General features: G+C 41.7%; 1 protein-coding gene across 1 annotated transcript; it reads left to right on the top strand.

Moving 5' to 3' along the window:
- Positions 1-507: 507 nt before the first annotated feature.
- Positions 508-12,558, top strand: spaca4l (sperm acrosome associated 4 like). The gene is made up of 3 exons (XM_061665501.1): positions 508-629; positions 10,791-10,901; positions 12,110-12,558. Exons 1-3 carry the CDS (start codon positions 578-580, stop codon positions 12,325-12,327), a joined length of 381 nt encoding a protein of 126 aa, XP_061521485.1. The 5' UTR covers positions 508-577; the 3' UTR covers positions 12,328-12,558.
- Positions 12,559-13,555: the final 997 nt, after the last annotated feature.

Genomic DNA, 13,555 nt, shown 5'->3' on the forward strand with positions numbered 1-13,555 from the left:
TTTGCTTTAAAAATAAAAAAATAAAAATCATGATACTCAGTACACCTGAATACTCTTAAGTAACCATTTTGGAAGACAACTTTTAACTTTTACTTGAATCAAATCATTCCAACATAACAGTAATATACTCTTACTTGAGTCCAGTTTTTGGCAACTCGAACCACCTGTGACTCGTGATGTTTAATCAAATGACAGCATTCGGTCAACATTTTTGAAAATGTAGTAAATAGAGCCCATTGGAATTTCGTGTGTGTTTGTGACTACGTGACGTCATATCTCACTAAATAAAGGCGTCCGTCCACAATTGCCGTCTTTCCATCGGAGGCCTCACACGGCCGCAGGTGGATTGGAAAAGTTTGTTTTGGGGGGAGGAGGAAAAAGAGAACACCCAGGTGGGGGAAAAAAACAAAAACTGCTTTGCTTCCTTCTGTCATTGGATAACGGTGACGCTGGGATGGGAGGGCGTGGGAGATTATAAATAAGGCGATGGTGGAACCAAAAAAAAAACCCAAAACGTTTGCTTCTAACGGTCTGTGTGCACGCAGCGTGACCGCGCTTCGACGTCTTGTCAAGCAACATGAACCGAATTCTTTTTCATCTTTTCGCCGTGGGAGTCTGCGTTGCAGTCGGTAAGAACAATCTTTACACTCGACACTTACACTATTTGGACTTGGAGGGAGTCGGGGGGAACAAAACATACAATGTTTTGGTTGGCGTGCGCCTTCACAAAAAAAAGGTGTCGTCTTTATTAAGACTTTGTCGTTTGGTGCGGCAATTTGAGCTTAGTTCGACTTTAACAGTACCACCATAATACACACATATATACATGTATATATATACATATATATATATATATATATATATATGTATATGTATTATGTATATGTATAACAGACGTTAAAAATGAGTACTGGAACAAATACTGTATTTCATTTTGTAGGGCACGCACAGAGCCAGGAGGGGAGGGGGAGGGTGGGGCCGCAGCCGGGCCCCAAAAGGGGGACAAATTGGGCGGACACTCTGACCAGAGGCACACCCTAAAAGAAATGCTACTTGTTTACAAAGTGCAACACACTCAGACTGGCGAGGCTATGACAGGAAATGTCTCCCCCCCCCCCCCACCCCCACCCCCACCCCCACCCTGTATTTTTAGTCTTTCTGTTGGGCATTTTGTCGTTTTCCAAATGTGATGAAGACCACATCACATGCTTATTGGTCACACCATTCAATGGTCACTGGACAATCACTTTTATCACATGATTCAGATTTCTTTTTTTTTTATTTTTTTATTTTTCTTGTGGAAGCTTTTTTCCATGAACTTCGATTCTGTGGCATGGATAAACACGACAGGGTATATTCTCTTTCAATTGAAATTTATACAACCACACCGACAACAAATAGTGTGGATATATATATATATATATATATATATATATATATATATATATATATATATATACACACACACACACGAACACACACACACACATACAGCAAGCAGCCGCAACACTGTATCGGAGAACAGATTTGTTTTATTCCTGACACATTGTGCGACCCCTTGTTGCTAGGTGGAATTTGTAGGGCACAATCATTTGTGCCTCTGTTGAAAGGGAATTTTCATGGCAATTTGGATTATTTTGCTTCATAGATTAAAGTTTATTGCTTCATAGATTAAAGTTTATTTTTAGATGTACATTTATGGGGGGTGGGGGGGGGGAATGTTTTATTGGTAACTTTCTAGATAATTTTTTTTATTGGGTATCTTTTTAAAACCTGTAGTGTGTGGTATACTTGAGATGAACATCACGGCACACCAAACGCATAACAATGTCTTTCGTAGTACCAATATTCAGCTGTGAGAGGCGGTATAGTGCCACAAGGCATCCAGGCTGCCTTAAAGTACAAACAAAAAGTAGCAGAAGTAATAGAAGACATTAGGCTTACTGTTAGCTTATTATGGGCCTGCCACGGAGCAGTGGTAGTGCTCATATTACCATCCTTATTTTTTATGTATTTTTTTCTCCTCCAAAATACAGCCCACACTGAACATATCTGCACAAATGAGGTACCAAAAGATCTCCGCTGGACTCTGTTCGGACCTTTTTAAGAATTCCCCCCAAAACTGAAAATGAATGGGCCGGCAATGTCAAAATGACAGCAGGAGTCTTTTTCAAAGGCCACGTGTTCACGTAGAAACGGTTTGCATGTTAGCATGTGTGCAAACGGTCTGATTTCTTTCAAATTTTCAAAATAAAGGACAATATAAATGTGTGTATATATATATATATATATATACATATATATATATATATATATATATATATATATATGTATATATATATATATTTTTTTTAACATTTACCTCTGGTTACCACATTCCTTGACCAAACCATTCAAGCTTGAAATGGATGAACCCTTTCATACAATCTTGTAAATTATTCCCATTCCCAAAAATCTCGCGATGAAGCTTTCACAAATGACTCAACGGGCCCATTTGAAATTTCCACAGGAATTTTCTAGTTTGGTAACGACACTGCATTTGCAAAATCTTCTACTTGTCATTTTGTTTTTTTGTTTTTTTTTAAGTGGTGGATGACTCGGGCAACACGTTTTACAAACACTCAAGGGGCGATAAGTTAGACAAACTCTCAGCAGAACCTCCTTTGTTTGTGACACCTGACACCCCTCTAAAGGGGTTTGTAATTGCGCATACTTGTAACAAGAGGGTGGAAAAGAAGTACTGTTGTCTAAATTAAGCTCTCAATACGCTTTAAATTGTTTCCCTGGCACCAAGACGCCACCACATGGTGCCAAAGAACTACTTTAATTGCTTTTTGCCCTTGCGTCAGTCACAAAGTCCGTGGCTTGGCCGAACCCGGTGTTGACCACCCATGACCACCCAATATGTGACTGTAAATATTGAAATAGGTTAACATTTCCGATCGTCGTTCCAGACTGTTTTCTGAGCAGATCGGGCAAGAAAAATCAGTCTGAACACACTTTTAATCGGCAGGCAGGTAAATGTTTAAATGTTCAAATTCAGCCGGATCATTGGCACGCGTGTACAGTGTTTAAGATTAAGACTTCCTGTATAGAAGATAGTCTATTGTAAAATGAAATAAACCCTATCAGACTTTTCACCATCTACCGGGAAACTAACAATTAGAACTCATTCTATTTATAAATCACACCAGACAGATAAATGTTGGTTTTACTGACAATTATTCACACTTTAGTAATGTTTGTGCAGCATTTTTTTTCCCCTCCTCAATTGATTTGTCTTGCATCACCAGTGGTGCCTTGAGATACGAGTAACTCGACTTACAAGTTTTTCGAGATAACAGCCGTTCGGGTGATTTCGCCTTGACTTGGGAATGCAGAGCTTGAGATCCGAGTAGTGTAATGGTGGTGGTGGACTCCGTTCACGTCACAATAAGCAGCACTTTGGCAAATAGAGAGAAGTTCTTCAAAAAAAAGAGGGGATCCCAGTTGAAGTTTACTGTCATATTCATTTATAATACAAAGAACTACACGTGTATTTAAAACAACCACTTAGCTTAGCTTTTCAGGCCGCTAACGTAATGCTAATAAATATATATATATATATATATATATATATATAGTATATAAGTTCCAGCGCTATGACCTTTTAAGCAACGGCTTGAACACAAATGTTGCAGGAACACCTGTAGACAATAATACAGTGATCCCTCGTTTTTTGCAGTTAATGGGGACCAGAACCCCCCGCGAAAGGTGAAAAACCGCGAAGTAGGAAGTAAAGATGACAACAGTACACGTATTTACTTCAATCTTTCATTCTAAAAGCTCATACAGTAATTAACATTCATCAACATTGCCTTCTGAGAGCGGCGAAGAGGCTTGCGTTGGTGGCGGAGGAGAGGCTCTCGCTCGACTCGTAGAGGCTTCAGGTTCACTCGGAGACTCTTCTGCTGGAGGCGCTGATGGCGTAGCTGGGGTTTTACCTGGGAGACAAACATGGCGATGGGTAGTTGTTGTCTTTGTCTTTTCTTTTGCTCTCAAAATCCCCCTGTACGTGGGCTAGATTGGCATTTCCATTAGTTCAATGGGAAAGGACAAAATGAGACACTAGTGTTTGAGTTCCAAGGGTGGACATGGAAGAAATTAAATGTGTATCTCAAGGCACTCCTGTATTTTGGTTTTGCTTGCCTGTATGTGTGCAGCTCCAAGTCAACATCAACAACACAGGACGAGTCAGCAGATGTTCGCAGTGGAACAAGTAGCGGCACCTCTGTGTGCACATGGCAGGCTTTTATCACATGCCGGGGTGAGGCAGCGAGGAGCCTTTCCCGAGACGCTATTGAAAGACTAAATCGCGTCCCGACTTGTCAGAGCATCTCATGAGAAATTCCTCGCCTTACGACAGTTGGGGCCCGCGTCTCAAATTCCATTTCCACAGAGGATTTGCAGTCGACACGACGAGTAACATTTGTTCTTTGACTATTGTGTTTGTGGTGACATTGTTCCCTTTTGTCCCCCCCTGGCTTTATTTGGCTCCTTTTTCAGGGCACACCCTGCCTGACTCGCAGTGTCCCTCTACCCCCCCCCCCCCCCCCCACCCTCCATTCTGGCAGCTTTTTGTGCTTTCAGGTGCTTTGTGTAACCTTTAGCTCCAATAGCGTGCTGCTCAAATAGCTATCAGTGACTGAAGGTGATTCACCAATGTAGATAATTCCACTCGGGTTGTTGATCTTCTAGGTGACTCGTGTGGGAGCGCACAGGGGAAATGTAGTCATTTTCCAATAGATGCCTGGTTGATTTAGTTTCTTGTCAACATGTCACAGGCCACTGAAATCTTTTCCTGCTGCTTCAGAGTCCACATAAATACAGTAATAACTCTGGGCCTCAAATTAAATTTAAACTGGGTTTCTTTCGACTGCTTGAAGTCTCCATATCCATCCGGCTCGTGTTTTTAGCCTCTTCCAAAGACATTCAATGGGATTTAGATCAGGGCTCATAAAAAGCCACTTCAGAATACAGTAGTCCAATGTTTTGTTCTTGACTATCTTGTTGTGTTTTTAAAGTGCATTTTGGGTCGTTATCCTATTGGAAGACCTGTGGCTGAGACCAAGCTTTCTGACACTGGGCAGCACATTTTGCTCCAGAATGTCTTGGTGGTCTTAAGAATTCATTGTACCCTGCAGAGATTGAAGACACCCGACGCTGGATGCAATAAAGTAGCCTCCGAACATAAGTGCCTCCATGTTTCACAGTAGTTACAGTTTTATTTTCTTTGTACACAGACAGTTGTTGGCATCTGTACAGTAAAAAAAGAAAACCCCACAATGGCCACTGCAATTTGGCAGAATGCAACAGAGCTTCTGGGAGAATGGAACAAAAACTGGAGCTTTTTGGCAAGTTACGTCATTTCTGTTTACAGATGCAAAAAAAGACGCATGCAGAGAAAATAACACTGTACCTACTGTGAGACATGGAGGCTGTGGCTGCTTTGCTACACCAGGTGTACAATGAAATCTGTTCTGTAGTGAAATGTGTTGCCCCCATGTCTCAACTGAAGCTCATGGCTCTTCCAACATAAGAATAACCACAGCCAAAAATATCCCAGGGTGACTGAGAACAAAAAAATATGTTATTCAGACCTAATTGAAATGCGTTTGGATATCTGTGATGGGCACGTAACTTGCATAGAAATCAGCAAAAATCAAACGCTGAACTGCGAATATGCGGGTGTTCACTGCAGTGTATTTCACGACGGTTTCACCGGATTTACATAATCGCAATTGGAAGCAAACGTTTGTTCAACAACCAATATGTGACTAGCTGAACTGAACAGTAATGTTAGCTCTGACAACACTGTGTCCAGGCTGGAGAAGGCCCCTTTGATAGTGGTCCAAAATGCATCGTTGATGTCCAGTTAGGCCCACAAAAAATAAAGCAAAACCTGATTTGCATTAATTTTCTGTTGTTTTTTTTTTTTTTTTTTTTACCCAGCTTTAGTTATTTCAGTGACTGTTGTGCCTCATTAACTTAAGATAGAGACAATATTGCAATTAAATTCCTTGAGTAAATACTGTTAATGACATGCTTACTCTAACTTTCTCAGTGTCCCGGCTATATGGACGGGTGTTGTCCAGAGTTTGCGTCCGTTTGGCTTTTTCTTTTTCTTTTTTTTTGATTTGATTCCACGCTGCGTTGCTTGAACAGAAGGAAGCATGAAAGTGCTCTAAAACTTCCTGGTAGACGGCCGCGTTGACCTTGGACCTAAGGAAACCCATTTAGCCGACGACACCGAGGTCATGTCGTGGCACCCCAAACCGTCACTGGCTGTGGAAACTTTACACTCGACGTCGAGCAACGTGGATTCTGTGCCTCTCCTCTCTTCCTCCAGACTCTGGGACCTTGATTTCCAAAGGACATGCAAAATTGACTTTTGTCAGAGAACATAACTTCGGTCCGGTCCTGATTGTCTTTAGCCCAGGCGAGACTCTCCTGACGCGGTCTCTTGTTCAAGAGTGGCATGACTCAAGGAATACGACCGCTGAAACCCACGTCTTGCATATGTCTGTGCGTGCTGGTTCTTGAAGCACTGACTCAAGCTGCAGTGCACTCTTTGTGAATCTCCCCCACATTTTTGAATGGGGTTTCTTTCACAAACCTCTCCGGGGTGCGGTTATCCCTATTGCGTGTCCACTTTCCCCCCCCCTTCCCTTTGCCACTCTATTAATGTGCTTGGACTCTGCGCTCTGTGACCAGCCAACCTCTTTAGCATTGACCTTTTTGTGTCTTGCCCTCCTTGTGCAAGGTGTCAATGGTCGTCTTTTGGACGACAGTCAGGTCAACGGTCTTCCCCGTGATTGTGTAGCCTACAGAACTAGACTGAGAGACCATTTAATGGCTCGCTCATATTTCCTATTGTCAACTGCCAAAGGAGGCGGTCCTTCATCACTTTTCAGATGAACGCAAGCTACAATCTCAAATCTACACAAATGATTATCTTGATCCATTGTTGTAGGTTTGTTTAGCATTCAGATGTTTTTGGATTATCCCACCACACCCCTCACCAAACCTTTAACTGCCGCATTAAGGTCGTGTCGCACGCTGCAAATCCTAACGCAAACGACTTCTGTTTGCATTTAGACACCCGACTTAACTGCGCATATTTATTTTGGGACTTCTCAGAGGTGATGACTCCGGTCTTTATCATTGTGCGTGACTTCGTCAGGTGTTTTATTTCAACTTCACCTCACGAAAACTTTTTTTAGTCGCTCACTGTGAGTTTACAGTCACCTCGATGGTCATTGTTTGCCCTCATTTCCCGTTTCCCACAGTTGACTGAGAAAACACAGAGGCCAAATTCAAGAGAAAGAATTTGGCTGATCTTTTGTTGTGGTTTTTTTTATATATAGTGTATCTGCTGCTGGGAAGGTTCACACGTGTGTTCACTGTCCTGAGGGAACAATAGAGACATGGGCACAATAACAGTAGGTTGCATAAAACTGCAAGCTCTCCCCACCTGAGGCTTCTTGGAACACAGACGGCCCCTGGTGGACATCTGAATAGAAAGGGATGTTTTTAAACCCCACCCTCAGGGCTCTGTCAGTTCACTAGGCCAACAGTAGGTTGCAGTATAAATAAGCCTGATGTGCATTTGTTCAGAGCCACGCCTGAAAAGTTCCACCTCAGAGCTCATAGTTTTTGTCAAAACGTGCAATAGTTTTCCAGAGGAGACGCCCAACTAACTTTGTTTAATGCAGTGCAGTACATTTAAGTGCAATGCAGATGTATTTAACTTTAAATGTTGATTATTATGGTGACACAGTACTTGGAAGGCAAGTGTTGTTTTTTTTTTTTAGGTTTTAGGTGGGACTTTTTGAGAACCACTGCCATTTTGCATTCTTATTTTGTCACAAATTCACCAATTTCTTCGCCATTGCTATAACTTTTATTTATAGCACGGTGGACGACTGGTTAGAGCGCATCAGCCTCACAGTTCTGAGGACCCGGGTTCAATCCCCGGCCCCGCCTGTGTGGAGTTTGCATGTTCTCCCCGTGCCTGCGTGGGTTTTCTCCGGGCACTCCGGTTTCCTCCTACATCTCAAAAACATGCACGTTAATTGACAACTCTAAATTGCCCGTAGGCGTGACTGTGAGTGCGAATGGTTGTTTGTTTGTCTGTGCCCCGCGATTGGCCGGCAACCAGTTCAGGGTGTGCCCCGCCTCCTGCCCGATGACAGCTGGGATAGGCTCCAGCACGCCCGCGACCCCAGTGAGGAGAAGCGGCTCAGAAAATGGACGGATGGATGAATTTGGGCAGATTTTGTCCAATTTGCCTTTAAATGGTCATTTATATGATTGGAAAATACAAGCATATTTCCCCCCAAAAAACACTTTGAATTATTTGAATTAGAGCTTTTGTCTGACAGGTGCCTAAAAAGAAAAGTTTTTTTTATGTAATGTTTTCATGTGACTCTTGCATTGCCATGTTCTTGTGCCTTTTTTGTCAGGCGTGTCCTTTTTTTCGAACACTGGCCATAGAGGGAACTTTGTTCTACTACCCCAGCGGTAGTTTCTGGAGCAAACAAAAACAACAGAGAAGACACAAACATTTGAAATGTGACAATACATACCATGTTTCTGTGAACAAACAGAATCGCTCCTTAAGATAACGTTTGTTACTCTGGTCTACCCATTGCTTGAGAAATTCATATGAAGAAAGTGCCCAACACATGTACGTGTGTTGCGGATAAGCTATAGAGTAGCAGTGTCACCTCATTGTATGCACAAATGCGCCTGCTTTGCATTCCACAATTTCATTTGAAATCCGAAGTCATCAAAAATAGTCACAAATACTGTTCTAATTCATGAGAAAAAAGAGATTTGGTTCAAGAAAGAAATTCGAATTTTGGTGCAGATTTTCTGCCCTAATTCGAATAACAAGTCTATTTAGCAAGAAACAGGAAGAAGACAAACTCGATTTTCTTTAGCGGACACAGAAATAATGTATCGGCTCAGTACTGGCCCCCCGGGCCTTGAGTTTGACGCTATTCAACCATCTGGTTGAACAGGAATTTGGCGGCAGCGGTAGGGGAATGGCTTATTTTAAAGGCGTTGGCCAGCATTTTCAAGATTCTAAGGTGTGGCAGGTCATATTTGTTTTAAAGGGAAACCGCATGCCGTCATCACCACTGAAAGCCTCTCGGAGTCCGTTATGTCGTCTTGTTTTTCTAAACTGCTTTGATTGTGGAAACCTATGTTACAACTGAGAACATTTATACTGGTGCATAATGATACAAAAAAATGTTTTTAAAAAGTCTACACTACAGTTCACTTGATGCATTTCAGTGACTGCCCTTCAAAAGCATGTACAACATGACACATACGGGTGTGCTCATGTGACCCATAACAATCCATGACTTCATAATGACTGCTCAGATATGATATGCGTGTCGTTCCAGTATCGCACAATTATCAATTCACAATTATCTTGTCAGTATGTTGCCTTGTATATTAATTTGTTAAATTTGTGAATTTTTTTTTTTTTTTTTTTTTTTTTTTTCCTCATATCATGCACAAAACCCTATTTTACACTTTTTAGCTTTTGGTATTCTAAACAAAAGTAGGTGTTCCCTCAATCCCTTTTAATAAGATTCAAGCACACACGCTCCCATTTAAAATTGTGACAACTCCTTTGTCTATTGTTGCAAGTTGGTTTTGTTTTTGAAATGCATATTAAAACATGACATTTTTTGCCCAATTTCTAAAGTATTATTTTCCGAAGCTCGAGGTCTCACCCCCTGAAAACAATTTTTTTGTTAAGGTAAAATGTTTAGCGTTTTCGTTGGATAGCCTATAAAATCCTTAGTTTTGATCATGACGTGAAACTGGTGAAATGGTTTATAGTTATTCGATCAGCCGTTTTGAAGCGACACTTTATGGCTGTACATGTGAAAAGGGGTCGTTTTTTTCCCCTTGACACATGAATTGGTACTGATGCACTTATCTGGATCTTTGAAAAAAATGTGATGAAACCTCGCTGAGTTGTGCGAAGCAAATGGCATTGCTCATTGAGTCAAAGTTCCTAGTGCTTTTCGTCACTGTCGGGGGTTTCACTCATATTTATTCCTGGCCACGTTGCAATTATGGTTTCGCTCAGAGAGCCATTATGACTGCGAAGCCATATAAATGTTTAATCGCCTCGTCATATTACTTATACCCAACAACTAGATGGATAACCAGTTTTTGAATTAGAAGGCAAGAATAGTAGATGATTTACCCCTAAATCAAGTTTATTTCAGACGTATTTAACTGGTAGCCTTTTACATTAATCGGTACGCAAGAAGTAGCTCTCCGTTTCAAAAAGGTTGATGACCCCTGGTCTAGAGTAACATCATCATTTCACAGTTTCTAAAGAATATGCCCGAGTATTGTTATTATACGTCTACTTGTGTTGTTGCACTGTTTGTGTTCAAATCTACATTGCTAAAAGTAGGACTGCAAAGCATTGAAGCACTGTGTTGAAGCAAAAACAATTTTACAGCAACGCGGTTACTTTTGAATGCGTAATGTAATGCGCCAGCGTTTTGTTCACACGAAAGCGTCTCCCCTGTCCCAGAATCATACATGGTCTTATCCCAGCTTGTCATCTGCGTACCACATAAAGTTTGGGTTGTTTATGTTGACTTGTGGCTCTTACAGAATCGTGTTGCACCAATTCCACGTGTTAACATTTCAATAAACAATTGCCGTTCTTTAAGTGAGCTCGTCTGTATCACCCTCACTGTCGTTCTCAGGCCATGCTCTGCAGTGCTACGAATGTAAAATTGGCTTCTGGAACCTATGCATCACCAAGAAGATTATGTGTGACAAAGGGGAGCATTGCTTCACCGGCAAAGGCTTTGCAGGTAAGCTGTTCAAATGTACTGCAAGTTCTATATGTTTGTGGCCATTAAATAAAGGCATCCAAATTCATTGATATCAGAAATGTAATCAAAACTAAAGAAAAAACAAACAAAATCATGTCCTTGTCAAATCTTATCCAATTAGGTTTTTATACTATCAGTGTTTAATCTGGATTTTATCTCGTTTTTGCAAATTTGAATACTGAAAATTCCTGTTTGATTATTTTCGGAGCGGCACGGTGGCCGACTGGTTAGAGCGTCAGCCTCACAGTTCTGAGGTGCTGGGGTTCAATCCCCGTCCCCGCCTGTGTGGAGTTTGCATGTTCTCCCCGTGCCTGCGTGGGTTTTCTCCGGGCACTGCGGTTTCCTCCCACACCCCAAAAACATGCATGAATTGGAGACTCTAAATTGCCCGTAGGTGTGCATGTGAGTGCGAATGGTTGTTTGTTTGTATGTGCCCTGCGATTGGCTGGCAACCAGTTCAGGGTGTACCCCGCCTCCTGCCCGATGACAGCTGGGATAGGCTCCAGCACGCCCGAGACCCCAGTGAGGAGAAGCGGCTCAGAAAATGGATGGATGGATGTTTTCGGAATGTTTTGCCACCCCTCATTTTTGAATAAGATTAGCTGGCAGGTTTGAAGCTGTAATGTCAAACGAAATGACATCCAGATTTTATCCAGCTGGTGCATTTCTCGTCCATTTATTTACAGCAGGTGAGAATTACGATTGGGAGACCCCATTTTAACATGTTAAAATACTTCTACTGTAAAATATTATCCCATTTGAAAATACATTTATGGTGAGAAGCTGTAATACCAAACGAAATTCAATTCGATTTTTTTTTATTTTTTTCATTTTAATGATTCAAGTTTGTTTCATTGGATCTCTTTTGAAGCCGATCCAGTTAACAACAACAACAACAACAACAACAAAAGGTCCATATGTAGGACGGAAACCCTATTTGACATGTTTCGATTCTTCTAATAGAAAGACATGAGCTTTGTTTTTTTTTGTTAATTTATTGATTGATTTCTTTTTTATGTATAAAGTGGACTTGATGTCAAGTTGACAACAATCTATTTAAACTAGATTGTGGTGCATTTCTGAACGTTCTCAACACGCGACACACATTTATTTATCATTCCCCAAAACATCTCCTGCCACGTTGAATCCGCCAAAGAGCGCTGACATTGTCGTTGTCGCCCCCTCAGCTGGCTTCGTGGACGTCACCATAAAGGGTTGCTTAGCGGAGTTAGAGTGCAACTCCACCAAGGATGTGAATTTCCCCTCCAGCAGCAACACGACCATCTACAAGATGACCAAGACGTGCTGCAACAGCAACCTGTGCAACGCCGCGCCCGAAAAATCGGGCGGGCCGCTGTTCCTCGCCACCGTTGCCGCTCTGCTGGTGGCCAACATGCTGGTGTAGCCACAGGCAATGTCACATTATCCTCTTCTGCAAGCTCCTTCAACAGAAGAGGACTCTAGATGTTTTGTTTTGGTTTGGTTTTTTTGCATTGTTTTTGAAATAATTTCTATGGCTCAAGCTGAAATTGTGTAGTTTAGATGTCTCTATTGCCTCAATCTTCATTTTCATCCATTCTTTGACAAAGTGTAAATGCGTAACACTGATGATACATTAAAAGGTTAACCAGCTTGACTCTTGAATTTTATTAAAAGGTTGTGAACGTTTAGTTCACTATCAAATGTATGACTACCATCTAAAATGACCTTGTTTTTTTTTTAATATTGACAGGAGAATTGCTCTGCATGTTACTCTTACAGCTGTTGAATGAAAGTGTTTTTTTTGGGGGGGGGGGGGGATGTGTAATGGTAAAGCGTTGAAAGTTTCGTTGATACTTCCAAGCATGCTGACCAATACCAAAGTGAGCAGGATATGCCAGACCAGGGATTTGAACTGCAGTCCAAATCAAACACGGACAAACGGCTTCAAGTGGACACTTGGTTCTATTTCTCCTCGGATTGTGTGCACGTCTTTATAGTGTGTGAAATGGCTCGTGTAAGATTTGTATCATTACGAAGCTGCAATAAAGTCTTTCAATTGGGAAGAAAGTAGTCGTTTCTTGGTGCGCTGCTCCGGTTTACCGATGTGATGCAGTTTCGCTGAAGGGCGGTGTGGCAGGAATAACCGGTCTTTCCTGTTTTGCGTCCTGTGGAGCATAGCGGACATTGTTCGTTGCAAGTGAATGGCGACTGTCCCATTTATTGTAAATAAACCCCATTTTTAAATGAATCAAATTAAATGGTTTGGAGGCCTTCGTTGTGTAATTTGAAAAGAAAGCAGCTAACTGTTCCAAACTATCATGGTATTTCCATTAACGTTAGGTCCTCTATGTGACAGTCTGGAACATAGCACTTTTTTTCGAGCATGGTTTGTTTAATAATTACACAATGGAAAAGAATGCCACGTTGACAACTTGTTCTGCGTTAATTTGTGCTTGTTCACTGATGTTCGAGCTTTTTCCTTTTTTTAATAATTGTTATCAACAAACGCATCGGGTCACAGTTGGTCGCCTGTTACGTTTCGCAGCTAGCACTGCTTGTAAGTCAGCCAGATGTCGGCGTGTTCCTCCAGTTGAAGTCGGGGTTCTGTTCGAGTCGCTCCACAGCAAACTCATACACGGCACATGTAAGCA

This window comes from Phycodurus eques, chromosome 20 (assembly GCF_024500275.1).
Source record: "Phycodurus eques isolate BA_2022a chromosome 20, UOR_Pequ_1.1, whole genome shotgun sequence".
NCBI classification, from domain to species: Eukaryota; Metazoa; Chordata; class Actinopteri; order Syngnathiformes; family Syngnathidae; genus Phycodurus; species Phycodurus eques.